This window comes from Mus pahari, chromosome 3 (genome assembly GCF_900095145.1).
Source record: "Mus pahari chromosome 3, PAHARI_EIJ_v1.1, whole genome shotgun sequence".
NCBI lineage: Eukaryota > Metazoa > Chordata > Mammalia > Rodentia > Muridae > Mus > Mus pahari.
Window position 1 is genome coordinate 5,654,747 of NC_034592.1, and position 27,289 is coordinate 5,682,035.

General features: G+C 40.3%; 1 protein-coding gene across 13 annotated transcripts in view; it reads left to right on the forward strand.

The window, feature by feature from the left end:
- Mllt10 (MLLT10 histone lysine methyltransferase DOT1L cofactor) overlaps positions 1-27,289 on the forward strand; it is a 144,466-nt gene that overhangs the window by 1,790 nt on the left and 115,387 nt on the right. For 7 of the 13 annotated variants that reach the window (XM_021195224.2, XM_021195226.1, XM_029536162.1 and 4 more), the window contains exon 3: positions 4,590-4,669. In XM_021195224.2, the coding sequence (XP_021050883.1) occupies positions 4,590-4,669 (80 nt within the window). Of the gene's footprint in view, positions 1-4,589; positions 4,670-15,005; positions 15,179-23,953; positions 24,146-24,565; positions 24,617-27,289 lie in introns of those variants that run through there. The other 6 variants (XM_029536166.1, XM_029536169.1, XM_021195228.1 and 3 more) reach the window with 5 other exon arrangements.

Genomic DNA, 27,289 nt, shown 5'->3' on the forward strand with positions numbered 1-27,289 from the left:
CCTGCCTCTGCCTCTGCCTCTGCCTCTGGAGTGTTCAGATTAAAGGTGTGTCCTACCTGGGAAGTTTCTGGTTCTTTTTTTACATAGGATCTTGCTGGGTAGCCCAGGCAGGGTGCAAATAAGCAACAATCCTGCCTCTCAAGTGTGGGAATTGAAGGTGTGAGCCTAAAGTTTTGTTTTTTGTTTTTTTTTGTAATGTAATGGGAGGGTCCTCCCAAAGGGAAGAGAGGTAAGTTAAAACATTTTTGCTTTAATTTTAGTTTTCATTTTCTTGAGTCAGAGTATCATCAGCTCTTGCTGATCTGGAACTCAATTATGTGAACCAGGCTGGACCTAGATTCAGAGATCTGACTGCTTCTGCCTCTAGAGTGATAGTGTGTACTATCTATCATGCCTGGTATTTTTGAGAGAGTTACACGTTGTCCAGGCTGACCTTGAACTTCCAGTACTAGAACGTGAGGCATGCACTGTCCCTGTGCTGATGATGGATGGATGATAAGCAAGCACTCTTACTGAACCAGATCTTGTCCTCCAAAGTTCATGCTTTAAAGAGTTCAGTGGTCCAGTTGGGTGGGAGACATTTAGATAAGTGAGGATAATATTGAGACTGTAACTTAATGGGAACATTTGGTTATTCCTGGTATCTTCTTTTTTTTTCTTTTTTTTTTTTTTTTAAAGATTTATTTATTATATGTAAGTACACTGTAGCTGTCCTCAGAAACTCCAGAAGAGGGCTTCAGATCTTGTTACGGATGGTTGTGAGCCACCATGTGGTTGCTGGGATTTGAACTCCAGACCTTCGGAAGAGCAGTCGGGTACGCTTACCCACTGAGCCATCTCACCAGCCCTCCTGGTATCTTTCAAAGGAGAAAGTTACATATTATTCTTGATACTAATTCCTAGTCTTGGCTAAGTGCAAAAAGGAGGGAAAATGTATGTCAGTACATTTACATAGTTTCTTTTAGTTTGAATTGTGTGTGTGTGTGTGTGTATGTACTACAGTCTTTAGATGGGATAACAAATAATGGTTATGACATTCTCATACTTATTATACCTGGTAATACTTTGTTTAAATATATTTTCCCAGTACCTTTTCCCTTCTGCTTTTCTGTCTTGGGACAAGGCCTAGCTCATGAATTGGATGGTAGTTCATTTTTGTTATGTAATGTTTTTTTGTCACCGCAGAAAATGTACATCTAAATACTAACTTTTGCCTTCTAGAGGTGCTTCCAAATAAAAGTGTGTTTGGACTCTGTGCTGTTTCTTTTCCTTTTCTTCTTCTTTTCCGTTTGGATACAGGGTCTCATCTAGTCCAAAGTCAAAGTTGGGCATATTGATGAGGCAGGCCTTGAACTCCAGATCTTTCTGCCTCTACCTCCCAAGTGGATTGCAGATGTGTGTTACTACCCCTCCCCCCAAGCCACTGATGCTGTTTTTTGATTGGTAGGACAAACTTATACCGACTTATACAGGTTTATCCAGTAGACAGACTTATACAGGTTTAAAAGAGGTATGGTGGCTTAGACCTGTAGTTACAACTCTTGGGTCAGGCAGGAGGATTCATTTGAGTTTGAGGCTAGCCTGGACTGCAATTCAAGCCCATTAAGTCTATATAGTTCAATTGAAACAGGTTGGTACTACACAAAGCCCTGCGTTTATACTTTATCGTGCAGTAAGCCTAGCATGATGGCACGTGCCTGTAATCACAGTACTGTGTAGGGTAGAACCTCAAGTCTCTTCCAGGGGTTGAATAGCAAGTTTGAGGCCAACCTGTGCTACATGACACTCTTGAGTCGCCTGGCAGTGGTGGCGCACACCTTTAGTCCAAGCCCTTGGGAGTGGGAGGCAGAGGCAGGCGGATTTCTTGAGTTTGAGGCCAGCCTGGTTTACAGAGTGAGTTCCAGGACAGCCAGGGCTACACAGAGAAACCCTGTCTGGGGGGGGGGGGGCAAAAACAAAACAAAAACCCAAAAAAACCCCAAAGTTTCACTTTGGGTATTTAAGAGTTCTATTGATTTTATGACATGAAAGTTTTTGCTGAGCAAAATAGAAGTTGAATGTGCTCAAATTCTCAAGAAATGAAAATCTTGGCAAATTAAACATGAACATTAAAAGCAGCTTTTGAAGCTAGTGAGGTGGCTAAGTAAGTAGACGCCTGCCACTTGGGTTGCGGAGACTCATGGTGGAAGGAGGAAACTGTGGAAAGTTGTCCTCTGACCTCTGCTGCTCACTCACCTGGCACACAGTCGCCCCACAGGATACACAGGAAGCATGGTCCAGGCTGGTGACCATGCTGAGGCAGGGTTTCTGTGCATCTCTGGCTGTCCTGGCACTCTAGCCCAGGCTGGCTGCCTGCTTCTGCCTCTAGAGTGCTGGGGTTAAAGGTTATTGCCACCACTGCCCAGCTAAAACTTTTTTTTTTTTTTTTTTTTTTGAAGTTGCTGAACAAAAGAAATCAGACCTTCCCTTTTCTCATGTTTTATGCTGAGATCAAACTCAGGACTTTGTGCATGTTAGACAAGTATTTACCATTGAGCTGCTGCAGTAGCCCCATCCCTCAGATTTTATAGAGGATCTCACTGTAACCCAGCCTGGCCTGTTTCAACTTCCTAAGTGCTGGATTACATTGTGTGCTACCATACCCAGTTTAAAAAGAGAAAACAAGGAGGCTGGCCCAGTGAGATAGTTATGTTACTGTTGCCAAGTTTAATGGCTTGAGATCAGGTGTTGGAACTACATAGTGAAGGGAAGAGATTCCTGAAAGTTTTTTTCCACATGTATATGTGGTAGAAACTCATACACAATAAATAATGTAATACAATAATTTTGTTAGAAATGAGACTGTGGGCTGGAGAGACGGCTTGGTGGTTAAGAGCACTGACTTCTTCCAGAGGTCCTGAATTCAAATCCCAGCAACCACGTGGAGACTCACAACCGTCCATAATGAGATCTGATGCCCTCTTCTGGGTTGTCTGAAAACAGCTACAGTGTACTTATATATAATAAATCTTTAAAAAAGAATGAGGCTGTGAATTAGGTATGTGAGACTGAGAATACTTGTTGCGTATGCACATTATGTAGTTCTTTTTTAGTAGCTGTATTAGGATAGATACTGTGCAGTTCACCTGTTTGGAGTATGTAACCGAGTGGTATTGTCACAGAGTTGTACAAACACTATCACAGTCTGTTTTAGATCGTTTTCATCACCCTAATAAAAACCTTGGATCCATTAGAGGTCAATTCCTGTTTCTCCCTGGTTCTTGCATCTCTAGGTAACCACAACTTTGTTAATTTACCTTTTTGGATATTTCACTTTTTTTTTTTTTGGTGGGGATTAGACTGGGTCCAAACAACATGCTGTGATCTGTCAAACTATCACTTTATTATCTTGATACAGTATCAATTAGCCTGGTCTGGCTTTGAATTGCTATGTGGTAGCATTGACCTTCCACTTGTGATCCTCCTGCCTCCATTTCCTGAGTGCTGGCATTACAGGCTTGCTCCAACAAGCCTGGGTTTATGTGGTGCTGGAGATGACCCAAGGCTTCATGCATGCTCTATTCTATCTGCTAAGCTACACCCTAGCAACCCATAAAATACTTCACTTCAGCATATTTTGTTTTGTCTGTTGATCATCTTATTTTTGTTTTTAATTTGTTTTTGTTTCCATTTGTGCTTGTAGTCCCAGTACTTTAAGAGGCTAAGGCAGGATATAGTCAGTGGTATCCTATTTCAAAGCAACAGAAAACAATTGGTATTTAGCCTATAGGGAAAGGAATGAAATAATGGTTTTCTGATTCTGTATATAACTTGTGTAAAGTTTTACATAATCACCTATAAAAAATAAATAACCCAGTGTGAAGAAAAAGCCCACCGTACCATTTATAGCACTTTGACTTACTTGAAGACAGGGTTTGTATGTATTCATAGCGACTTAAACTCATGGTCATTTGCTTTAGCCTGTAGCGTTTTATGGTTATGTGCTACCACACTAAACACTTTTGGATTTTAGTGGAAATATACCAAAAGGTTGAATTTTATTTTATTATTATTTTTTTTTATTTTGAGACAGAGTTTTTTTGTATCCTTGGCTGTCTTGGAACTCACTCTGTAAATAAGGTTGGCATCAAACTCCAAGACATCTACCTGCCTCTGCCTTCCAAGTGCTGGGAAAGTTGAATTTTAAAATTTTATATTATAATTTTACTTTTTATTTATTTTATTAAATAACCACTAAACACTATATAAAATAATTTCTTTTTATTTTTCCTTTTTTTGTTTTTGTTGTTTTTTGTTTTTTGTTATGTCTTTGTTTTTTTAGAGACAGGGTTTCTCTGTGTAGCCCTGGCTGTCCTGGAACTCACTTTGTAGACCAGGCTGGCCTCGAACTCAGAAATCCGCTTGCCTCTGCCTCCCAAATGCTGGGATTAAAGGCATGTGCCACCACTGCTGGGCTATAAAATATAAAATAATTTCTTAAGGCAAGTTGTTGAAAAGTGTGAGGGGTAGTTGATAGGTTTATAAAGATTGTTTTGCTGTAGTTTTCAAATTTAAACTTTTTTTTCTTTTTTCTTTTTGTTTCCTAACAGCTTGCTATGGCATTGTTCAAGTACCTACTGGACCATGGTTTTGTAGGAAATGTGAATCTCAGGAGAGAGCAGCCAGAGTGGTAAGGACTGTTTATTGAAAAATACTAAAATACTTACATAGTTTAGGATGCCAAGTATTAAATACTGACTTCAGGTTTTAAATTGATTTTGTAAAATTTGGAAAACAAGTGTGTGTGTTTGTGTATGTGTGTATGTATGTATGTATGTGTGTGTGGGGGTTTCTTGGAAAACTAGACACAGGAAATTGTATTCAATTTTTGTTTATTTAATTTTGGAGCTAAGGGTTGAGCTCAGGCCCTTGTGCATACTAGGCAAATATTATACCACTGAATAATGTCCTCAGCACTGTACCCAGGATCTCTTTATAGGAGCTTGGTTGCTGGTATTTCTGCTAGGTTTAAATAAGTGGGGGGGGCGGGAACCTTAAAGGTATAGATACTATCATTTTTATTATTATGTGCTGTGGTTTGAGTATTCTTCTTTTTCAAATGTCTTAACATTTTTGACAAAGCAACAGGAAACTTTTTTAACTCAACTGGTCACTTTGGTGACTTTGTGAAATGAAGGAGGCTCATTTTTGGTTCTAGGAGGTTCATCCCCTTACAAATTAAACTTAGTGGAAATACCAGTAGAAAGAAGCAGTTTCTATTAGTTATACAAAAGAATAGCCAATCTTGATATGATGGTTTCTTTCAGTGTTGACTAGAGAGTTTGATCTGAAAGCAGAAAATAGACATTTCAATTTATCTTCCTAGGCAAATAGCAAAAGTAGAAGTTGTATTTTTGCTTTCAGTGATTCTGGGTGTCTAGACATTATGGCTTATATAGTGATTCTTAGTCAATTGTGTGTGAGTATCCATTGTGGCAGAATTATGGTTCATTATTGTAGTGTTAGCCAATGGAGGATGAAGTCAATCATGCAAGTTTCAAGACTTGAGGATTGTAGTTTAGTTGGTATAATGCTTGCTTACTGTGCATGTAGGTCATAGGTTCCACCCCAATAGTGCATTAAAATGGGTCAAAAGTTCAAAGTCTTCCTTGGCTACATAGTGAATTCTAGTTTAGAGTAACCTGGGCTTCAAGAGAGGCTGTCTGGGGAAAAAGGTTGTTTTAAGACTTGAAATATGGAAAGCCTACTTTTTGACTTTTTTCTCATTGTAGGATATTATTTTTAGGGTGAATAGGTCTCTAAGCAAATGAAACTATGCTTGAATTACCAGTAAACACTGTAGTGAAGTGAGGAGGCCAAGGTGGGACAGGTGCAGTGTGTTAAAGATGAGAAGAGCTAGGACAGACAGTACGGCAAGGTAGGAATGCAGTAAGGGAATCCCTGGGGTATGTGCTGGGCATCTCAAATGCCACTTGTTTGGTTGTATTCTTTTTATTTTATGGGAATGATCAAATGTCAAGGTAAATACAGTAGTTATATTGGGAGTATGTTTTATTTTAATTTATTTAAATTGGTGGGATATGGGAATCCATTTAAAAAAAAGCATGGTCTCCTCTAAATTCCTGTAGTGACAATGATGAGACTGAAGTTGGATTCTAAGCATGTATAATGGAAGTAGAGTGTTTTATTGTAGGATACGGAATCAAGACCTTGAATTTGGTCAGGAACTTGAACTGGTCCTGCTATTTCTCTGTAGTACCTGCTTCAAAAATTTCTCTGCTACAGAGTGGTTTGTAGTTAACTTCTCCAAGTGTTTTAGCTGTGTACCAGATACTATACTAAATGTTTTACACCAGTTACTCTATTTGTCAAATTCCTGAGGTAGTTTTCTACATTTTGTAGATTTGGAAACTATAGCTTTAAGGGAAAAACGTATTTAGGATTGCAATCTGTATAGCTATTAAAGCTGCTTTTTCCCCTCTTGCCTCTCCTCTTGTGGAGAGAGATGACTGACTGTATCTCAGCTCCTCTTTTCATTTTTCTGGCCTCTGGGTCTCTTGAGATAGGTCAGTCCTACTGTGGAGTCCTTGTTTCAAACTCTTGGCTCAAACTGTTGAGATTGGTGAGGGCTAAGATACCTAGGGTAGCATATGGCTTAAAACAAAACAAAAATAACAAAAATCTTCTGGATATTTTATAAAACTGGCGTGTATGTAAGAGAGAGCGGGAAGGGAGGGAGGTGTTAATCAATGTGTGTGTGTGTAAAAGAGTGTGGTTTTGAGGACAGCCATTGGATGTCAGTCTTCTTTAAGGCAGGTTCTTGGCAGAGCATGGTGGCACATGACTTGAATCCCAGCACTCAGGAGGCAGAAGCAGCTGGATGGACCTCTGTGAGGCCCGCCTGGTAATATAGCAAATTCTAGGACTGTCAGGATGGCATAGACCCTGTCTCAAAAACCTAAAAGTCCAAGGAAAAAGAGAAGGAGACTTAGAGTCTGTTGATTCTGCATAAGCAAGCTAGCTGGCCTTTGAGTGGCTTCCCAGTTCTAGCTCTCTATCTCTGTAGAGGGCTGCTAGGCATACGGGTGCTTGCACTACTGAGTCTGCCTTTTATGTGGGTTTTGGGCATCTGAACTTAGGCGGTCAGAGTTGATGTGTGGTACTGTTGGCAAGTTCTTTTATATACTTGAGTTGTCTCTCCAGCCTGTATCTCCTGACCTAAGAACCTGAAATCTCATTCTGAATTTTATACCCTTGTGGCTAAAATTGCCTCCAATTCGTTGAACTTAGATGAGGGGCCCTTTAAGGTCAGGTTGCTCGGATGTAGTTAGGGCGCTCTGGGTTAGAGATGCTTCGCTTGTCAGAAAAGGAAGGGTTGAGCTGGCTGTGAGTATATTGACAGACACTGAATAATAATGACCCAGAAAGGAAGCAACATGTTGAGAAAATTGTTTTTGTTAGTGTGTATAATGCATTTAAAAGATGACATTAGAACTGAAAAGGTAAATGATGATAGTATCATTTGTAGGACTTTAAAAGAAGGGCACAGGGGCCACAGAGAGCAGCTGAAAAGAAAGAATAATAGGGGATTTCAACATCCATTACTCTGGAACGGCTTTGTTGTCAGTGATAAGGCAGGCAGGGACTATAGCTCTGTGTTATAGATTGTGCTTCACTAGCGTAAGGCCTATGTTTAATCCCCAGAAAAACCCACAACTTCTCAAAGTTAGTACTTTAGAATAGAATAGAGTAATAGAAGAAGAATAAGTAGAAGAGAGCAAATGAAAACTAAATGCAGGGCCTGTCAGATGGCTCAGTGGGTAAACAGGCCTGCTACCAAGACTGGCCAACCTAAGTTATCCAACTTGGGAAGACGTACGTTGGGAGGAGGGAACAGGATGTTCTTGGACGTTCCTGCTCACACCAAGTGAGTCATGCCCACAAACACAAACAAAACAGTAAGAAACAAAAAGAAGTGTAAAGTAGGAAGGAAGAAAAACCTGGCGTTTTTATCATGGTGAAACAGGGTTGTTTGATTTCATAGAATGTTCCCATGTTCTATAGGTAGAGGGAGGATTTGAGTTGGAAGGTGGCTTGGGCAGATGTTTCAAAAAGGAAAAAGGAAAAACAGTCAGACATGGTGGGCTTATGCCTGTAATCCCCACACTGGGGATGGGGGATTGCTATGAGTTTGAGGCTGCCTGGTCTCTGTAGAGTGAGACTCCATTGCAAGACACCAAAAATCAAACAAAACCCACCAAGCAACAACAACAGAAACCCCTAAAAGACCCAAATCAGACAACAGAATCCAAACAAAACTCCCTCGCCATGTAACTGAGAATGACCTTAAGTTTCTTTAATATTTTTTAAAAAATATTAAAGTTTTTTAAAAAATATATGTGTTATCTCTGCAGAGGCCTAGGGCTGGCAGTTATTTGAGCTACATGACGTGGGTGCCGGGAAGTGAACATATAAGAACATGTATGTGTTGTTAACCAGTACTGTTCGTGCTGGTGACGAAAGCATTTCCCCAGCTGCCTAAAGAAAGGAGGTCTCTCATAGCCTGGCTTGACTGGAAACTCACTGTACAGCTGAGCATGACCTCATTCTACCTCCAAAGTGTTGGTGTGACAGGCCTGTACCTGGTAATATGAATTTGTTAATAGATTTCTTTTATATTTTCACTTTTATTATATGTTTGTGGCCTCTGTGGATTTTAACATTGAGTAGCTGGCACCAACAGAAGCTAGTGGTGCTGGATTCTCTGGGCTAAGTTACAACAGCAAATAAGCCTGCTGTGGGTGCAGAGGACCAGACCCTGGTCCTTCATAGGAGCAAGCCTCTAAGCCAGCTCTTAAGACCTTAACATAGGTTATTAATAGGCAAGTTTATTTTCTACATGGAATTATTGAGACCCTGTTTTAGGCATCCTCCAAAGGGGGGTTGGGGGTGGGGAATGAAAAGTATAAGAATTTTCTTTTTAGCCGGGCGTGGTGGCGCACGCCTTTAATCCCAGCACTTGGGAGGCAGAGGCAGGCGGATTTCTGAGTTCGAGGCCAGCCTGGTCTACAAAGTGAGTTCCAGGACAGCCAGGGCTATACAGAGAAACCCTGTCTCGAAAAACCAAAAAAAAAAAAAAAAAAAGAATTTTCTTTTTTTTTTCTTCCTTGAGACAGGGCTTCCTTTTTGTAGCCTTGGACCAGGCTGGCCTCAGACTCACAGAGATCCTCCTGCCTCTGCCTCCCAAGAGCTGGGATTAAAGGTGTGCACCTCCACTGCCTGGCTTAAGTCGTATTAACTTACTCTCTTTTAGGTCATCTAGGTTTGGTATTTGCACTATCATATGTGTGTGTGTGTGTGTGTATCTATATCTATATCTATATCTATATATCTATATCTATATCTATATCTATCTATATACATACATTGATGGGTATATGTATAATTTGTATTATTTTACAGGAATAGTGTATGCCTGTGTATTAGATTTAAAAAAAAAATGCTGATGATTAAACTCAAGGCCACTGACCTACTAACAAACCCTTTACCAATGAGCTATAGGTGCAACCTTGCCCATGTGAGACTTGAACTCCTGAGACCTTGACCTTCCTGAGTAGCTGTGATGGCGCAGTGATGCTTACTCTTTTCCTCCTGTTGTGATGGGGATAGAATCCCGGTCCTCACTGACTGACCCTTTAGCTATACTCCTAGCCTGTTTTCCTTTAATTTGAAGTTAATTTAATTAAATTTAATTAGGTGTGTGTGTGTGTGTTTAGGGTTATTGTAATAAGAAGGCTCTGTTGGTGTTTTTGCGTTTAAGCGTTTCATTACTTTGTTTTGTGTATTGGTTTGGATTCTGAGATAGTGGCTGTTTAGCTGGAGGGAAGGTTTCACTTGAGTCTGTCTTCAGTGGAGAGTTGGCAGGCCTGTCTTTCTCGAGGCTTGGCCTTCCTTCAGAGGTGGTGGTGGCTGATACCTGACCTCAGCCCTCTGGAGGCTGAGGCAGGTGGGTTGAGGTCTAGTGGCACTGCATAAGGAGTTCTTTGGGTTACAGAGTGAGACTGAATTAAAAGAGGAAAAAAAAGTTCTATCTTTTCTATGTTTTCAAATAGTTACCTCATTACATTTTTTTTTTTTTCTGTAACTGATTAGGTGTATGAGACTTTGATTTTTCATGTCTTTAATTTCTTGTGGTTATATTATGGAAGCTGGTTCTCTTCATATTTATACTTAACTATTTAGCGAATCAGGTTTTTTTTTTTTTTTTTTGACAGGGTTTCTCTGTATAGCCCTGGCTGTCCTGGAACTCACTTTGTTGACCAGGCTGGCCTCAAACTCAGAAATCTGCCTGCCTCTACCTCCCAAGTGCTGGGATTAAAGGTGTGCACCACCACACCCAGCTCCCCCCTCTCAGGTTATTTTTAACTTTTATTTTTTTGTTTTGTTTTGTGAGACAAGGTTTCACTGTATCCTTGACTGGTCTAGCACTTGTATTAACTGCGAACTTACAACCTTGGCCTCCTGAGTGCTGTGACTTTTTTCTTTTTTCTTTAAAAAAAAAAAAAAAAGACTTATTTTGTGTGTGAAAAATCCTGAGTGCATTTATGTCTGTGTACTATGTATGCAAAGTGCCCCCGGAGGCCAGAAGATAGTATTGTATCCTCTGGAACTGGAGTTTCAGACTGTTGTGAGCTGTCTCAGAAAACAAAGTTGTTTGGGGTTGGAGAGGTGGCTTAGTGGTTAAGGGTGTATTTTGTTTCTGTAGAGGTCTTGGGCATTGTTCCCAGCATCCACACTAACCTGTAATTCCAGTTTGAGGATATCTGACCCTCTCATAGCCTCCATAGGCATTGGTAGGCACACAGGTGGCTTGTGAAGGAGTGGTAGCTCATGTCAGTAATAAATTCAGGACACCCCAAGTTGCTAAAGTAATCCTGTCTGAAACAAACCGAAAATAAAGGGTTTTTGATGTTGTTGTTTTTTCGAGACAGGGTTTCTCTGTATAGCCCTGGCTGTCCTGGAACTCACTTTGTAGACCAGGCTGGCCTCAAAATCAGAAATCCGCCTGCCTCTGCCTTCCAAGTTCTGGGATTAAAGGCGTGCGCCACCACGCCCGGTTTACAAAGCTTTAAGGAAAAAGGAACCGCTGGTCAGGCGCTAACGTGGGACGTGTTCCAAGTAAGGTGTATCCTCTCAAGTGCTGCTCGCCTTCCTCCACACACTATGCTAGCCTTTAATATGCTGCCTAACCCATTTGATGAGTTGAATAAAACCAGGGTTCTGTTAGTAGAAAGGAGGAAATGGATTTGGGGTCGCAATAAGGCTGTCACATTTTGCCTGAAGGGATTTATTGTTTTGGGTCAGTGTTTTTTTTTTTTTTTTTTAAGAGTTTTAGTGTATGTTTGCATTTGTTCATATGTACCACGTGTGTGCAGGTCAGAAAAAAGCAGATCTTCCCCTGGAACTGGAGTTACAGGCTGTTGTGAGCTGCCACGTGGGTGCTGGGAAGTGAACCTAGGTCCTCTGCAAGAGCAGTCAGTGCTCTTAACTGCTTAGCCATCTCTTCAGCTCCTTTTAGGCCAGCTTTTTTACAATTTAATAAATTTTTTTAACTCCATTTTTTAAAGATTTATTTATTTTATATATGTGCGTACACTATTGCTGATTTCAGACACACCAGAAGAGGGTGTCAGATCCCATTACAGATGGTTGTGAGCCATCATGTGGTTGCTGGGAGTTGAACTCAGGACCTCTGGAAGAGCAGCCAGTGTTTGTAACCACTCGTTGAGCCATCTCTCGAACCCTCAATTCCATGTTTACAAAAGCCCTTCTTATGCTGGTCCCTGCTGGTCCCAGCATTCAAACTTAGGTCATCAGGATAGCTAGCAAGCGCCATTGTTCTTAGAGCCATTTCTATAACCCTAAATTTAAAAAAATAAGACATTCCCTTTAAAAACCCAAGGCTAAATCTTTTCGTATCTTTTAGTTGCTTCCTCTTATGATTCCATATAGTTTGGCTGGGTGTGGTGGCCCACAGTTTTAATCCTAGCAGAGGAAGCAGAGACAGGAGGAACAGCCTGATATATGTGATGAGCTCCAGGACACCCAGGATTACATATAGAGACCATATCTCAAAAGATAAAAATTGTACAGGGTCATTCTGTGTGGTAGTCTGTAGGTAGAGTTTTGTTTTTAACTGTTTCTTTTTCTCTCCTTTCTGTTGTTCTGGTCTGCCCTTTGTGTGTGTGTGAGTCACTGGAGAGTGACTCCCCAGGGCCCTATGAATATTGAGGTCATGCTTTGCCACTGAATGTGTTGTTCTTTTATTTCTCTCCCTTTTCTGTCTCATTCCTCTTTTCTTCCTCTCTTCCTTTTCTCTTTCTCCTTTTTCTTGCTCCCACCTTCTTCCTTCCCTTTGACCCTGCCCCTTTTTTGTCTCACCCTGTAGCCCATGTTCACTTGGAACTCACCATATCACCTAGGCTGGCCTTGAATTTGGAGGCCATCTTGCCTCCAGATTCTCTCTCAAGTGCTGTTATTAGAGCCGTGCACCACTGGTTTAGTGCCCCCTCCCGAGTGCTAGCGAGAGCTCGGGCTCGGGGTCTGTCTGTCTCATTTTAGGGGTGTTCTCTTATCACTCAGCCGCATATCCAGACAGGACTTCAATATTTTTTTCTTACCCAGGTTCCTTTGATACTTTACTTTTTTTTTTTTTTTTAAGTGATTATTTGAGATGGGGTGTCTTTATATAGGTAGCCCTGGCTGTCATGGACCTCCTGTACACCAGGTTGGCCTCTGTCTCCCAAATGGTTTCAAGTATACTACCCTCCTGACCAGTGCCTGCCTGCCTGCACACACTCAAGCTGATGACTCTTATTAGGGAATCTGAATTGAGGTCAGAGAAAATGTTTTTGGGTTATTTCTTTAGTAATTTGCTCAGTTTTATAGTCATTGTTTGTTTGTTTGTTTTTTTGTATGCTTTTTCATTTGGGCCTTAGGCCTCCCTGTATTTATTCAGCGTTTTGTATTTTGCTTTCATTTTTTTTTTCTTTTGTTATTTCCAAGTGATACTTTAATTCTTCCATTTGTAGTTGAAATTCTGTTGAGGTTTTGATTTGTTTTGGTTTTCTGAAATAATTGGTTTTTTCCTAGGAATCTTTCCTTTTGTAGTGTCTATTTTGTAGTTTTACAGAAATTATTTATAATTTTGACTCAGAGCCATTATTTCAGATTCAAGATTTGTTTTTCAGTGAGTCTGTTGAAGCCAGGTGCTGCTGAAATTGGGCTGTGCAGGATTAGACATTGCATTTAGTTCTTCATTTTTAATGCGCTCTCACTATCCCTTAATGTGTTCTCACTATCCTGTCTCAGCTGGCTTTAGGGTTCTAGATTTATCTTCCCTTTCTTTTTTAAAAGACAGGTTCTTGCAGTATAGTACTTGCTGGCTTTAAGTTGTTATATAGATGAGGCTGGTCTTGAACTGTGTCTGTTTTGCCAGAGCTGGTATTACAGGTGTGTGTCACCATGTCTGGTACCTGCCTAGATTTCTTTTTTCTTTTCTTCTTCTTCTTTTTTTTTCCCCTGGCTGTCTTGGAACTCACTTTGTAGATCAGGCTGGCCTCGAACTCAGAAATCCGCCTGCCTCTGCCTCCCAGGTGCAATTCATCATTGCAATTTCTCCGGACAGGAGAGAGATAGTTATTTGGTATCATGTCGTAGAGAGATGGCTTGATTTGGTTGCTTTTAGAAACACTATCCTATATTCATGGTCCATTGCTGTACACACGAATCACTCCATCTTGTGTTGGTTGGCATCTAGATTATCTCCTATTTTCCAAACTATGCAGTACACGGTGAATTAGTTAGTACTTAGGTACCCTTTGTGCAGTCTGTGGGTTGTCTTGTTTTGGTGCTAGCCCAAGCCCAGTGCCTGCTGCGTGCTAAAGCGTGCTCTGTGCTACAGAGACACAGTACTCTCTCCTTTGAAGCCCTTTACTACTTGTCTGTCTTGCCCTTGTAATGTCCACTAAGTTTTATAGTTGTGGCTTCATGCCCTTTTTAATTTCACTATTATTCAATAGGTAACTTGAAATTTTGCCTCAACTCTCTGAGCGCTGATATTGCAGGCATATGATACCGTATCAGGCTTTTCTTTTAAGCTCTACCTTTAGAATTTAGTAACTGGGGCTGGAGAGATGGCTCAGTGGTTAAGGGCACTGACTGCTCTTCCCAGAGGTCCTGAGTTCAAATCCCAGCAACCACATGGTTCTGAGCCATCATGTGGTTGCTGGGATCTGAACTCAACGATGTTCAGAAGAGCAGTCAGAGCTCTTAACCGCTGAGCCATCTCTCCAGCCCCGGTGTCTATCTTCTATTTGTCCTTTTCTACTTGATTTTTTTCTGTTCTACTAACAGATGATTTGGAATCTTCCCTCTGGTTTTACTTTCTTTCACATGTTCACCATTGATCTTTCCCCCTTCATTGGTAAACTTCATAGAAGAATAAACAGTAGTTGATACGAATATTTTGCCATATTCTCTTAGCTTAGTGGTTGAGAAATAGCTACTTGTCATTACAAATGATAGCATTTGAAATCTGCTTTTGCTGTTCACATTTACATCGTGGGCACTCTCCACTAACCCTATTGTCTGTCCTTTAGTGACTATTACATAAAATTCCCTGAATAATAAATTCTTTGGTTGCTTAGCAACAGGAAAAAAATGGATCACCAATGGGGATTTGGGAAATTTTCCTCCTTTTTATTAGATACATGAAACACTTCCTTTTTCTTTTGTCCTAGCTACTATGTAGCCCAGAGTATAATCTGGTCTTTAGTTATATCAGCTAAGTATATCTTACTGTTAGTATATTTGTTTTTTCTTCCTCCTTCCATTGGGGTTAGGACTTCACCTCTTATCTCTGTTTCTCTGCATGTTGATTTCATTCTCTTATACTACAGACTCTCTACTACATGAGGCTGGAACCATGACTGCTGGCAGCTCTTGGCTTTCATCTTCCCAGCCCCTTCTACCAGGAAAAGGGGCTCTTTTGAAGAATCCTGAGAAGGACTCTGATTGACCTGTCTTGGATCATGTACCCATCATCCCTCTGTCTGGAGTGGGGAGGGTTCTATGAATTGCAACCCTCACTAGAACTACTACATAGTTGGAGTCAGGGGTAAGAGCAGTTCCCTGATGCAGGTGGGTGGGGCCTGTTTGAAGAAAGTGAAAACTGAACAGATGAAAAGCAGACATCTATCATTCTGGCTTTTAATACATTTTATTATATATAGATCCGTCACTGTGTACTGGCTTAAGTACTTATCCGAAAACAGTAAGCCAAAACATAGACTATAATAGACATTTTCATTTACCCTTCAAACTATTCTATTTGGCTTGAATCTTCCACAGGTAATTTTGCTGTTATTTCAGTGACCAAATCTAATTTTTTTCTCCCTCTTTTGATTCTATTTTTGACATTTAAACCATTGTGCCAAGCTAGGTGTCGTGCTGTACATTAATAATCCTAGCACTTGGGAGGTGGAAGCAGGAAGATTAGAAGATTAAGCCCAGCCTCCATGCTACATAAGACCTGATTTCAAAAATATCAAGAAACCAAATCAATCAACCAACCAAGCAACCAACAAAACCCCACCCATCAAAAATGTAGTGTCAAAGATCAAGCTTCTTCCTGATTTCCTCATGTTGCTGTTTTGTCTTTATCTCAGGTGTTTCAATTGCCTCTTTGGATTCCTTTTGTGATTATTTTCTTACTACAAAGGTTAAGCTACAAGATTGCTTTTCTTATTGTTTGCTTATCGCATTCACAGGGAATTTAAGATGGTTAGTTTTTCTACTTGTGCTGTCACTGTTGTGAGGATCTAAGCCTTGATTCTTTTTCTTGGTCTAGGTTATTGCAATAGCTTTATTTAGTTACATAGTTTACAGTTTGTATGTGGGAATGTGTATTTTGACTGTGAGTGCAGGTGTCCATGGAACTGGAGGCACAGGCAGTATGACCTATTTGATGTGGGTGCTGGGAAGGGAATATGGATCTGCAGGGGCAGCATGTGCTAGTAACTGAAGAGCCATCTCACTTAGCCCCGTCTAAAGTTTTATATCTTTGTAGTGTGACATTGTCTAAAAAATAAAACAGACAACAATGTTTTCCTTAAGGTCTAGGGATATGGTTCAGTGGTAGTGCTTTCTTATCATTACATGTATGAACTCCTGGGTTCAATTCTCAGTACCCTAAACCTCACAGTTATGGACATACTTCCTTCTTATCTATCCAGTCTTATTTCTCAGTGTTCTGCTCCTAAGGGAAGCACAGTTTTGGTTGCTGATTCCTTTCCTGACCCCGTGTGAGACTAGCCTCAAACTTGCATCAGTACTTACTGCGACCCAGCTCCGCACTGTTCATTATTTTCTTTATATGTGTACATGCCATACACTTTGCCACTCTTGACTTTATTGCTCTCATCCTAGTGTCTTCTTTGTCCCTCAGTCTTATCTCCTAAGAAGAAACAGGATTGCTATTCCTGTCACTAAAATACCAGTTGTTTCCCATTGTTAAGTATTAGTATAGGGCAAAAATATTTTTTCTACCTTTGTGCATTTTCACTAAAAGGAGAGCCAGAGCACCCTTCTTCCCCCAAAGAAAAGAAAAAAGGAAGCTGACTAATGTTCCTTTTTTGTTTTTCTGAGATGGGGCCTCTCTGTGTGTCCTTCTCTGTCTGGCCTGGATCTTCTGTGCATCATCTGCCTCTGTCTCCTGAGTGCTGGGATCAGTGTACAGTGCCATGCTGGGGGAAAATGACTCACACAAATGCTGTCTAGGGGCTGCAGATGGCTTAGCAGTTAAGAGCACTTGTTCTTACACAGAACCTGGTTTCAATTCCCTGACATTCTTTTCTGACCTCTGTGGGTACCAGGGATACAAGTGTGTAGCTGGACTTGGATACACAAGGGTGAGTTCTTCTTTTTCCACTCTTTATTCCCCTTATCATGAGAGAGAGAGAGAGAGAGAGAGAGAGAGAGAGAGGAGAGATTATTTTTTTTTTCTTGTTCCTTCTTTGAGCACGACTACAAACTTCAGCCTGCCCTCCTGAAATGACCACCAACCACCAATCCTGCCTCTCAGGGCTTTAGGATCTGAAAAATTTCCAGATTTTCAAACACCACACAGTTCAGTTGCAGAAACTATTTGCAGCTGGCAAAAGCAGGCCTCTGCTAGAGCTCTAGGTAAATCATAGCTGCTTCGAAACAGCCACATAACTAAAATGGAAACTGTCTTTTTTTCTTCAATTTTTTATTAGATATTTTCTTTATTTACATTTCAAATGCTATCCCGAAAGTCCCCTATACCCTCCCAAAGAAAACATTCTTAGCATATTTCTGTGTGTGTTTTTTAAAGAAACCAAAGTTCCAGAATTCTCACTACACAAGTGCTACACATATGAGCATGTAGGTAAAATAACTGAAAAATAAATTTAAAAAGTTTCTGTTATCTTTTAGTTATTTCCTAAAGCCTCAGGTTAGAGTTTAGTTCCATATTGAACCCAAGTCCTTGTGCACAGTAAGCGGTGAGTACTGAGCTACTCTACCTGTACCTAGTTCCTTATAGTAAAGCTTTAAAAGAGCTCTTATTTCATTAATAGTATATGGTTTTTATTATTTTTGGGATATTATGGGAAGATAACCTGTATTTCAACCTATTGGAGTCAGTGAAATAGATATATTATTGTCAAGTTTCTTAGTGTTGCCTAAGCCTCGTTTCCTTGCCTGCAAAATAGCTCAGCACTCTTCTAGGTGCTGTGTCAATGAGTGTACTGTTTCAGTCTTTTTACAGTTCATTTTAATTTAATAAAAGTTTTTTTTTTTTTTTTTACAATAAAGCACAGGTTTTGTTTTGTTTTGTTTTTTTTTTTAAAGATTTATTTATTTATTATATGTAAGTACACTGTAGCTGTCTTCAGACACTCCAGAAGAGGGCGTCAGATCTTGTTACGGATGGTTATGAGCCACCATGTGGTTGCTGGGATTTGAACTCTGGACCTTCGGGAGAGCAGTCGGGTGCTCTTACTCACTGAGCCATCTCACCAGCCCTAATAAAAGTTTTTATTATTAATTTATTTTGTGTGTATGTATGTTTTGCCTGCATGTTTGTCTTTGCATCACCTGTAATGCCTGGTGTCTGAAGAAGTGGTGAACATCCATGTGGGTGTTGGGAATCCAACCCTAGTCCTTGGCAAGAATAACAAGTGTTCTGAATCTCTAAGCCAGCTCTCCACTCCCATATTTTAACAGGACTATGCTGACCATGAGATACACAGGCACTATTGATTGATTTATTTATTTATGTATACACATTGGGTGTCTTTTAAAATAGTTACATTATTGCTTTGTGTGTATATAAGTGTTTTGCCTGCATGTATGTCTGCATTGTGTATGTGTCTGGTGCCCATAGAAGTCAGGAGAGTATTGCATTTTGGGTGTTAGGAATGGAGCTCATGTCCTGTACAAAAACAAGAGTAACAAGTGCTCCTAACTGCCAAACCAGCTCTTCTATTGAGCACCTTAAGCCTTGTTTCCCCTTCCCCTCCCCCTTCCCCTTCCCCTTCCCCTTCCCCTCCCCCTCCTCTTCACTTTCTTTCTCTTTCCTTAGCTTTTTTCCCCTCGACTTAACTTATTTGTTCTGTCCTGTCCTTTCCTTCCCCCCTCCCTTCCTCCCTCTCTATGAGAATTAGTAGCCCTGGCTGTATAGCCCAGGCTGGTTCTACTTAGGGATTTCTCAAATGCTGGGTTATAGATGTGTTGTGCCATCATGCTCACTTTTCCTGTAGTACCTCTTTTTTTTTTTTTTTAAATTGAAGAGGAAATGTGAGAGAAATAGTAATTGTTCAGGTTCACGTAGAAAATGAAAGTTGGGTATTTTAAAAATTTGGTGTGAAAGTTGGGTATTTAAAAAATTTGGTGATCTTAAATATGCTGTTATATTCTTTAGATTCTCTCTCTCTCCCTCTTCCTCCCTCCCTCCTTTCCTTCCTCACTCCTTCTCTTTCATTTTCTGTGTGTGTGTGTGTGTGTGTGTGTGTGTGTGTGTATGTGTACTGAGATTTAAAACAATGGTCTCACACATATAAACATATGCTCTAGTACCTACCTTTTTCTAGCCCATGCCCAGGGAAGTTAAAAATATATATGTATATGTATTATCTGCCTTCATCTTGACAATATTTTAGAGTAGAAATAGAGTGGCATAGCATCTGTGTAGGAAGGTTGTAAGTGTGTCATTTATTAGAACAGTGCTCTTTCATGTCTGAATCTTATAATTTTTGTCATTAAGTTCCACAATCCATATTTTGCTCCCTTTATCTTAAAAGCTAGGATGGGAAAATTTATAAACATGAATTGTTTTCTTCTGGTAACTTTTTTGGGGGTGTAAATGGTGCTTCCCCACCCTCTTTTCACCCCTTTTTACAAATATATTTTTGCTCTGTCTTTCCTCCTTTTCCTTCTCTCTCTCTTTTTTTTTTTTTTTTTTGAGACAGGGTTTCTCTGTGTAGCCCTGGCCGTCCTGGAGCTCATTCTGTAGACCAGGCTGGCCTCAAACTTGGAAATCTGCCTGTCTCTGACTCCCGAGTGCTGGGATTAAAGGCATGCGCCACTGCCCAGCCTTTTTTTTTTTTTTTTTTTAAGATTTATTTATTTTATATGCATGAGTGTCCTGTCTTCATGCACACCAGAAGAGGGCATCAGATTCCATTACAGATGGTTTGTGAGCCATCATGTGGTTGCTGGAATTAAACTCAGTACCTCTGAAAGAGCAGCCACTGCTATGAACACTGAGCTGTCTGTCCAGCCCCATCTTTTGTTTTGAGCTAGCTCTTGTTTGTTTGTTTGTTTGTCTGAGACAAACTCACTCACTGTAAATCTTAGTGTTACTCTTTTATCACCCCTTCAGGCAGGTCTGAAAAAGGTCAGAATGAGGGGAAGATATACAAGGATATGCTTTGAAGCACAGGATCAAGAAGGGAATGCAGTTAGATACCACACTCCCATTCCTTTTAAGCAACTAAAGGAATTGAAAACTGCCTGTGCTCATTATGGACTTACTGCTCCATTCACCATGCCTACATTAGATGGCCTGTTTACCGAGGCTCTTCTACCTGCAGATTGGAAACCATTCGCTCATGCATGTTTGGGGGGGATTAGCTCTTAACCTCAGGGTTGTGGGTTCTAGCCTCAAGTTGGGCGCCTACTGACCAAGCCCGCTCAGTCAGTCAACGGGTTCTCCATCATAGGAGCGAAGATGAGAAGAGACAATTAGACAATGCTACAGCGTGACCCCACTCAATTCTGAGACTGACGGCAAATTTAATTTTCCAATCCACTTTTTATACCATTTTAATTACATGCAAGTATTTTGGGCAAGCAGTGCAATAAGGAACTAACAAAGCAGTAAAGGAAGTCCCGCGATTACTCCGTGACAGTCATTTAAAAGGACTTGTCATAATGACCAAAATACTGGAGCCCACTTCCTTGTCCAAGCCCAAAAATTTTGCCTGAAGCCTAGTTCTGTTCCACCCTAAGACTAAGATTCCTGCCTTACCCTACTTCTCTATTTCAGCCTGAAGTTAGGTTCTTGCCGAAACTTACTTCCTTATTATGCCCTAATGTCAGACTCCTGCCTGCCCAGCGGTACCCCAGAAGGCTTTCCACATCATTCTGTAGACCAGGCTTGAACTCAGAAATCCGCCTGCCTCTGCCTCCCAAGTGCTGGGAGGGATTAAAGGAGTGTGCCACCCCTGTCTGGCTTGAGCTAGCTCTTGACAGGTAGTCTAGACTGGCTCTGAAGTCATAAGACTTTTAGCATTCAGAATGTTGGGAATATGGAGCTGAGACACTTATTTTGACTTTTTTTAAAATTTGGATAAATATTTTTAAATTTTTTGAATGCTGGAGGATTTTTTATTTATTATTATAAAAAAGTTCGTTCATTCCTACATTTATTTGGTATTACCTAGGGATTGAATCCCAAGGTCTCAGTCAAGTGTTAGCCAATGAGTTAAATCCTTGTTTCAAAAAAGTTTTTCCCTTGAAGATAATCCCAAAGTTTTCTGTGTGTATGTAGCTCTGGCTGTCCTGGGATTCACTCTGTGGCCTGAGGATTTGCCTGCCCCTGCCTCATGAGTACTGGGAAAGCCTAGCCCCCGACCCAATATTCATAATCATTATAGTCAGTATTTGTATTATTAGCTAATTTTTTTGTTTATTTTTTTATTTTTTATTATTAGCTAATTTTTGAGACAGTCTTATTTTGAAGTCTTGATTGTTTAGAACTTCTGTTGACTTGACTAGGTTAACCCTGAATTTGTGGCAGTATTCTTGACTGCCACCTGAGTGATAACAGGTATGTGCTGCAATGCCTGCCTGGTTTAATATGGAACCTTGTTGGCTTTCTTTTTTTTTTTTTTTTTTTTTCTTTCGAGACAGGGTTCCTCTGTGTAGCCCTGGCTGTTCTGGAACTCACTCTGAAGACTAGGCTGACCTTGAACTCAGAAAACCCACCTGCCTCTGCCTCCTAAGTGCTGGGACTAAAGGCGTGCGCCACCACCGTCCGGTCCTTGTTAGTTTTCAAGACAGTTTCTTTGTGAAGTCTTTACAATCCTGAAACTTGTTCTTTATATCAGACTAGTCTTGAACTTCTTAGAGGTTTGCTGGCCTCTGCTTCACAAGTGCTGGGATTATAGCTGTGCACCACCACTGATAGAGGTCAGTGGAGGCTCGCTTGTTTCTCATGGTTGCTTTCTGTTAGAGCTCAGGAACACCAGCCCAGGGTGGTACTAACCATGGTGGTCCTTGCTTCCTCTCTCAATTACTAACTAAGAAAATGTTGTTTGTGTATGTAGAGCTCAATCTGAAAAGCCTTGTACATTCTAGGCATAGGCCCTACCTAACACTGATCAGCTATCCATCTCTAGCCTTCACTTTCTGAGGCTCTACCTCCAAGGTGCTAGGATGAAAACCACTCATTGCTGAGCTTTTTTTCTGTTCACTTTTATTTTTGAGAATTTGTGTCTGTATGTGGCCCTGGCTGTCCTAGAACTCTCAATGTAGGTCACTCCTGCTTCTGCCTCTAGCGATCTGGGATTACAGTATGCTCTAGCATGCCTAGTCAAGATGAAGCTTGACAAATAAATTTTCCATTGAACTATGGTGTAAGTGTAGTGAGAAGTCGGGAATTTTGGTTTCTTTAAAATATACAGAAATCTTAGATGAAAGTGGTTTTGTTTTAATCCCAGGTGTGGGGTGTGGGGCGCATTGCACAGCCCACAGCCCACTGCTCTAGCAGAGGCATGTTTTTGCCAGCGTCAGACAGTTGTGACAGCAATTGTGTGACTTGTATACATGTATGTGTTGTTTACAGAGGTTGGTTATGATATGTTAGTAGCCATGGTCAAAGAAGAAACGGAAAGAAATTAGATTTAGGGATTTTTCCAATTCCTTTCTCTCCTTTCTTCCTTGTCTAGTGTAAGGGGGTGAAATTGGAGAGGGGAGCAATAAAGGTTGGGAAAAAGAAGAACCCACAAAGTAGCAAAGATCAGCTACATATATAATAAGTGCCTTGAAAGTAGTGTGTATTTCCTCATTTGAGATTTATTTTGAATTAGATGACTTTTTTTTCTTTTTTTCTTTTTTGTTTTTTTCGAGACAGGGTTTCTCTGTGTAGCCCTGGCTGTCCTGGAACTCACTTTGTAGACCAGGCTGGCCTCGAACTCAGAAATCCGCCTGCCTCTGCCTCCCAAGTGCTGGGGTTAAAGGGGTGCGCCACCACTGCCCGGCTTTTTACTGCCCGGCTTTTTTTAAAAAAAAAGATTTATTTATTTATTTATTTATTTATTTATTTATTTATTATATGTAAGTACACTGTAGCTGTCTTCACACATGCCAGAAGAGGGCATCAGATCTCATTATGGGTGGTTGTGAGCCACCATGTGTTGCTGGGATTTGAACTCAGGACCCTCAGAAGAGTAGTCAGTGCTCTTAACCGCTGAGCCATCTCTCCAGCCCCCCAAGATAACTCTTATAAGGACAACATTTAATTGGGGCTAGCTTACAGGTTCAGAGGTTCAGTCCATTCTTATGTGAGCATGGCAGCATTCAAGCAGGCATGGTGCAGATGTTGCTGAGAGTTCTACATCTTCATCTGAAGGCTGCTAGTGGAAGACTGACTTCCAGGTAGTTAGGATTGGATCTTAAAGCCCACACCTACAGAGATACACCTACTGCAACAAAGCTATACTTGTAAATAGTGCCACTCCCTGGACCAAGTGAATTCAAACCATGATTGTCATATAGCACTGTGGTTGAAAATTTTAAAACTTTAATTACTTGTTTGCTTCCTCTTGTTTTCTGCTTATATAAAATTTACTTATTATAACTGTTTTAATGAGCTTATCTAATAGTCATCTGATTTTAATACTGGTTTGATTAATTTTTATTTCATTACAGGATAGAATTTCCTGCCTTTGTATTAGTCTTATAAAAATTTCCCTGGAGGAGGAGGGGTGGTGGTGGTGAGTGTATGTGTGTGTCTGGTTCTGTACATGGGGATGTACATGCCACAGTGAGTATTTGGAGGAAAGAGGACAACTGTTTAACTTTTGGCTCAACTCTGTCCTTCCACATGGGTCCCGAGTATTCAACTCAGGTTATTAATATTGCCTATGAGCATCTTTCCAGCCCACTCCTATTTCTTTTCTTACCCTCGACGTGTTGCTCTGGCTTTTGGGAGTATGCATTAGTCACTTTGTGCTATGTTGAACCTTGTTCCCTCTGATTCTTCTGGCCTTGGATAGCCCCTCATGTGTAAGTGCTGATTTGGTGTTCAACTAAAAGTTCTGGAATGAGCCTTTGTAGATTTCTTCATTTCTCTCTCTCTCTCCAGCTCTCTACTCAGTGCTGGTCTCCCTTGTGAGCTCTAGCCACCTTGGCTTCCTTGGACTCCCAGCTCCATTTCCACAACTTGGGGAGACCACAGGCCCTGTCTGGGTTCCTCCTCCTTGTTCCTCGGCCTGAAAACTCTCCCAAGGCAGTAAGCTGGGCACTTTGTGGCTGTGTCATGTTTCTTGTCTCTCAGGTATCATTGTGTTGTTTCTTGTCTAGTACCTTCAGTGCTGTTGTTTTATTCATTTCGTTAGGTTTTTATTATTTCCACATAAGAAAGCCGAATGAAGCTCCTTTACTCACTGCATCTTGATTGGGAGTCCTGTCATTGTGGTACTTTGGGTGTCATCGTGAGCAGCTGAGCATTTGAGCATGTTGTGGTTTGTGTGTTGACCTCAGTTCTAAGTCCACTCAGCTTTAGCTTCTTTAATTTCTCTCTCTAGTTTAATTTGTATAAGGTTTTTATGTGTTGGAGATAGTGGTCTTTGTTAGAGAAATGTTTTAATACTTTCTCAAATCTGTATAGTTTCACCAATTTATTTTCATAATTGTACCCTTAAGCAGAAATATTTAAATCCGATGAAGTCTAATTTGTCAGTGTTTTCTTTTATAGTTGTTGCTTACTGTGAGCTAAGACACTTTGCCTAACCCTGAAGTCATGAAGGTAATTTCCTTTAAATTTTTAATTTTTGCTAATTTATATTTAGGTCTGTGACACATTTCACATGATATTTTTTTGTACGTTTCAGTTTTTGTATATGGCTATGCAGTTACTTTTGAATGAAACCTTTCTTCACTGCATTGCTTTTTGTACATCATGTTGTATAATTGGGGCCCTCTTTCAGAACTTCACCTTCAATTGGTCTGTTCACCTAGCCTTAGTTTTATTATGCTGTTCCAAATTTTGTAACTTTAGTAAATTTTAAAGTTAAAATTTCAAGTCTTTTAATCTTATTCTCTTCAAGAGTATATATAGTCTAAATTCACATTCTGTATACATACTAGCTTTTCTATTTCCTCCAAAACGTCAATGAGATGATATTTGCTTTGGCTGTAGATCAGTGTTAGAACTGACATATTAACAGTTTGAATCCTTGTATTTATCTCTGTGTGTGTGTATGTGTGTGTGTTTGTGTGTGTATGTGTTTGTATGTGTGTGTATGTGTATGGTGGTCAGAGGACAATTTGTGGGAGTCTGTTTTGTTTCTCTTCACTCTGGAGGTCTTGGGGATCAAGCTCAGGCTTTTAGTTTTGTCAGCAAGCACCTTTACCTGCTGAGTCTTTTTAACAGCCTTGGCCCTATTTTTAAAAATATTTTTATGATCACGTTGTAGCTGTCTTCAGACACACCAGTAGAGGGCATCAGATCTAATTACAGATGGTTGTGAGTCACCATGTGGTTGCTAGGAATTGAACTCAGGACCTCTGGAAGAGCTTTTAACTGCTGAGCCATCTCTCCAGCTCCCTCCTCCCCTTTTATTTTATTTTATTTTATTTTAAATAACCCATGCTGGCCTTGAACTTACACTCCTTCATTACTAGGATTATTGGCTACAGTTTTTGCAGTTCTCTAGAGTGTTGAGATATGTATATATACTGATGTGTATATATACCATTATGCTTGGCTAAAAATGGAATTTTAATTTGTCTTAGAATTGAAATTTTTTTTTTTTTTGAGAATCTTTCTTTTTATCCCTTGCAGGACTGCAACTCATTTATGTAGAACAGGTTGACCTCAAACTTGGAGGCCTCTGTCTCCAGAGTACAAAGATTGAAAGCACATGATGCCAAGCCCAGCATGCTGCTGGCTTTTTAATTAATGTCATTTTCAAATATAGATTTTATTATTTGAAATGTGTCAACAGATCAGGACCTACTGCCAATTAGAAGAGTTTTACAATTCACTAGTTACTAGAAGGGAGAGGTAGGCCATGCCACAAAATGTTACCTTTATAGTGGTGTTGGCTGGGGTTGGCCATGTGGCAGAGGGATGAAAGGGAAATGTAAAGGAATGATGGGAGATTAAAGGTGAACAAACAGTTTAGGATTGCTTCGCTGTACTTCCTTCTAGGGCTTTTTAGTTGGTCTATACTTGTTTCTGGGATGCCTCAGGTAGGGGAATACAATGTCCTAGAGTTAACTTAGGCTAAGAGTTAAGTTAAGGCTATGAGCTCTTGGTTTGCACATGAAAATTGTCTGTTGTTTCTTAAGAATTATCTAGCACTGGGAAAGACAGTGTTTTCAGAGTCAGAGGATTAAAAATGTAGCAGGTTCTGGTGTAGGGCATGTGCCTTGGATTTGACCTTTAGGGAGGACTGAAAACAAAAGCAAACCCAGCACGAAAACCTAGCTAGGGGTAGTGGTTTCTGCTTTTAAAGTCAGCACTTGGGAGGGTAGGCCTGGAGGAGTGCAGTGAGCTAGTAGTATACTAAAGAGTCTGCATTGCCATTGGCTGTGGAGTTTTGTTAAATACTGTTTTGGTATTGAGATGTTATATTTAAAATATTTCATAAATTTCATGTTTTGTTTTCAAATGTTATACTTGTATTTATGGGATACATGTTTGTGATGTATTAATCTCTAATATATTGTTGGATTCAGATTATTAATGTCAAATCTTTTTGAATTTAGGTACAACAGGAATTTCATAATTTTTTGTAGTTAGTTGATATTATTGTTTTTTGTTTTATTAAAGTTTGAATTCTGTCCTTTGGGGACAGAGTGTCATTTAGCTCCTGCTGACCTGGAAATACTTTTTTTTTTTTTTTTTAAGATTTGCTTCAATTTATGTGTATGTATGTTTTATTTGCTTGTATGTCTGTGCACCACTTGCGTGCAGAGGTTCAGATGGTTGTTAGTCACCAGGTCCAGGGAATTTAACTCTGGTCCTCTGGAAGAAGTGCTGTGTGTGTTCTTAACTGGTTGGCCGACTCTTTAAGCCTTCCCCTCTTTCCCTCCCAGTTTATGATGATCCTGTTTCCCAAGTTCCATGATTACAGGGGTTTATCACCACTGAATTACTAATTATTTTGTCACTGTTTACTTCTATTTTTATGTTAGGAGGGCAGAGACAGACTTGGGAGGGGAACTGAGATTAATTAAGATGATTTGTTTAAGTATGGGCATGGAATTGTTTACCAGATGTCTCCCATCTCTTGCTGCTATTTTGATAATAAAGTTAGCTTTAAAGAACTCTGTAAGCCGGGCGTGGTGGCGCACGCCTTTAATCCCAGCACTCGGAGGCAGAGGCAGGCGGATTTCTGAGTTCGAGGCCAGCCTGGTCTACAAAGTGAGTTCCAGGACAGCCAGAGCTATACAGAGAAACCCTGTCTCGAAA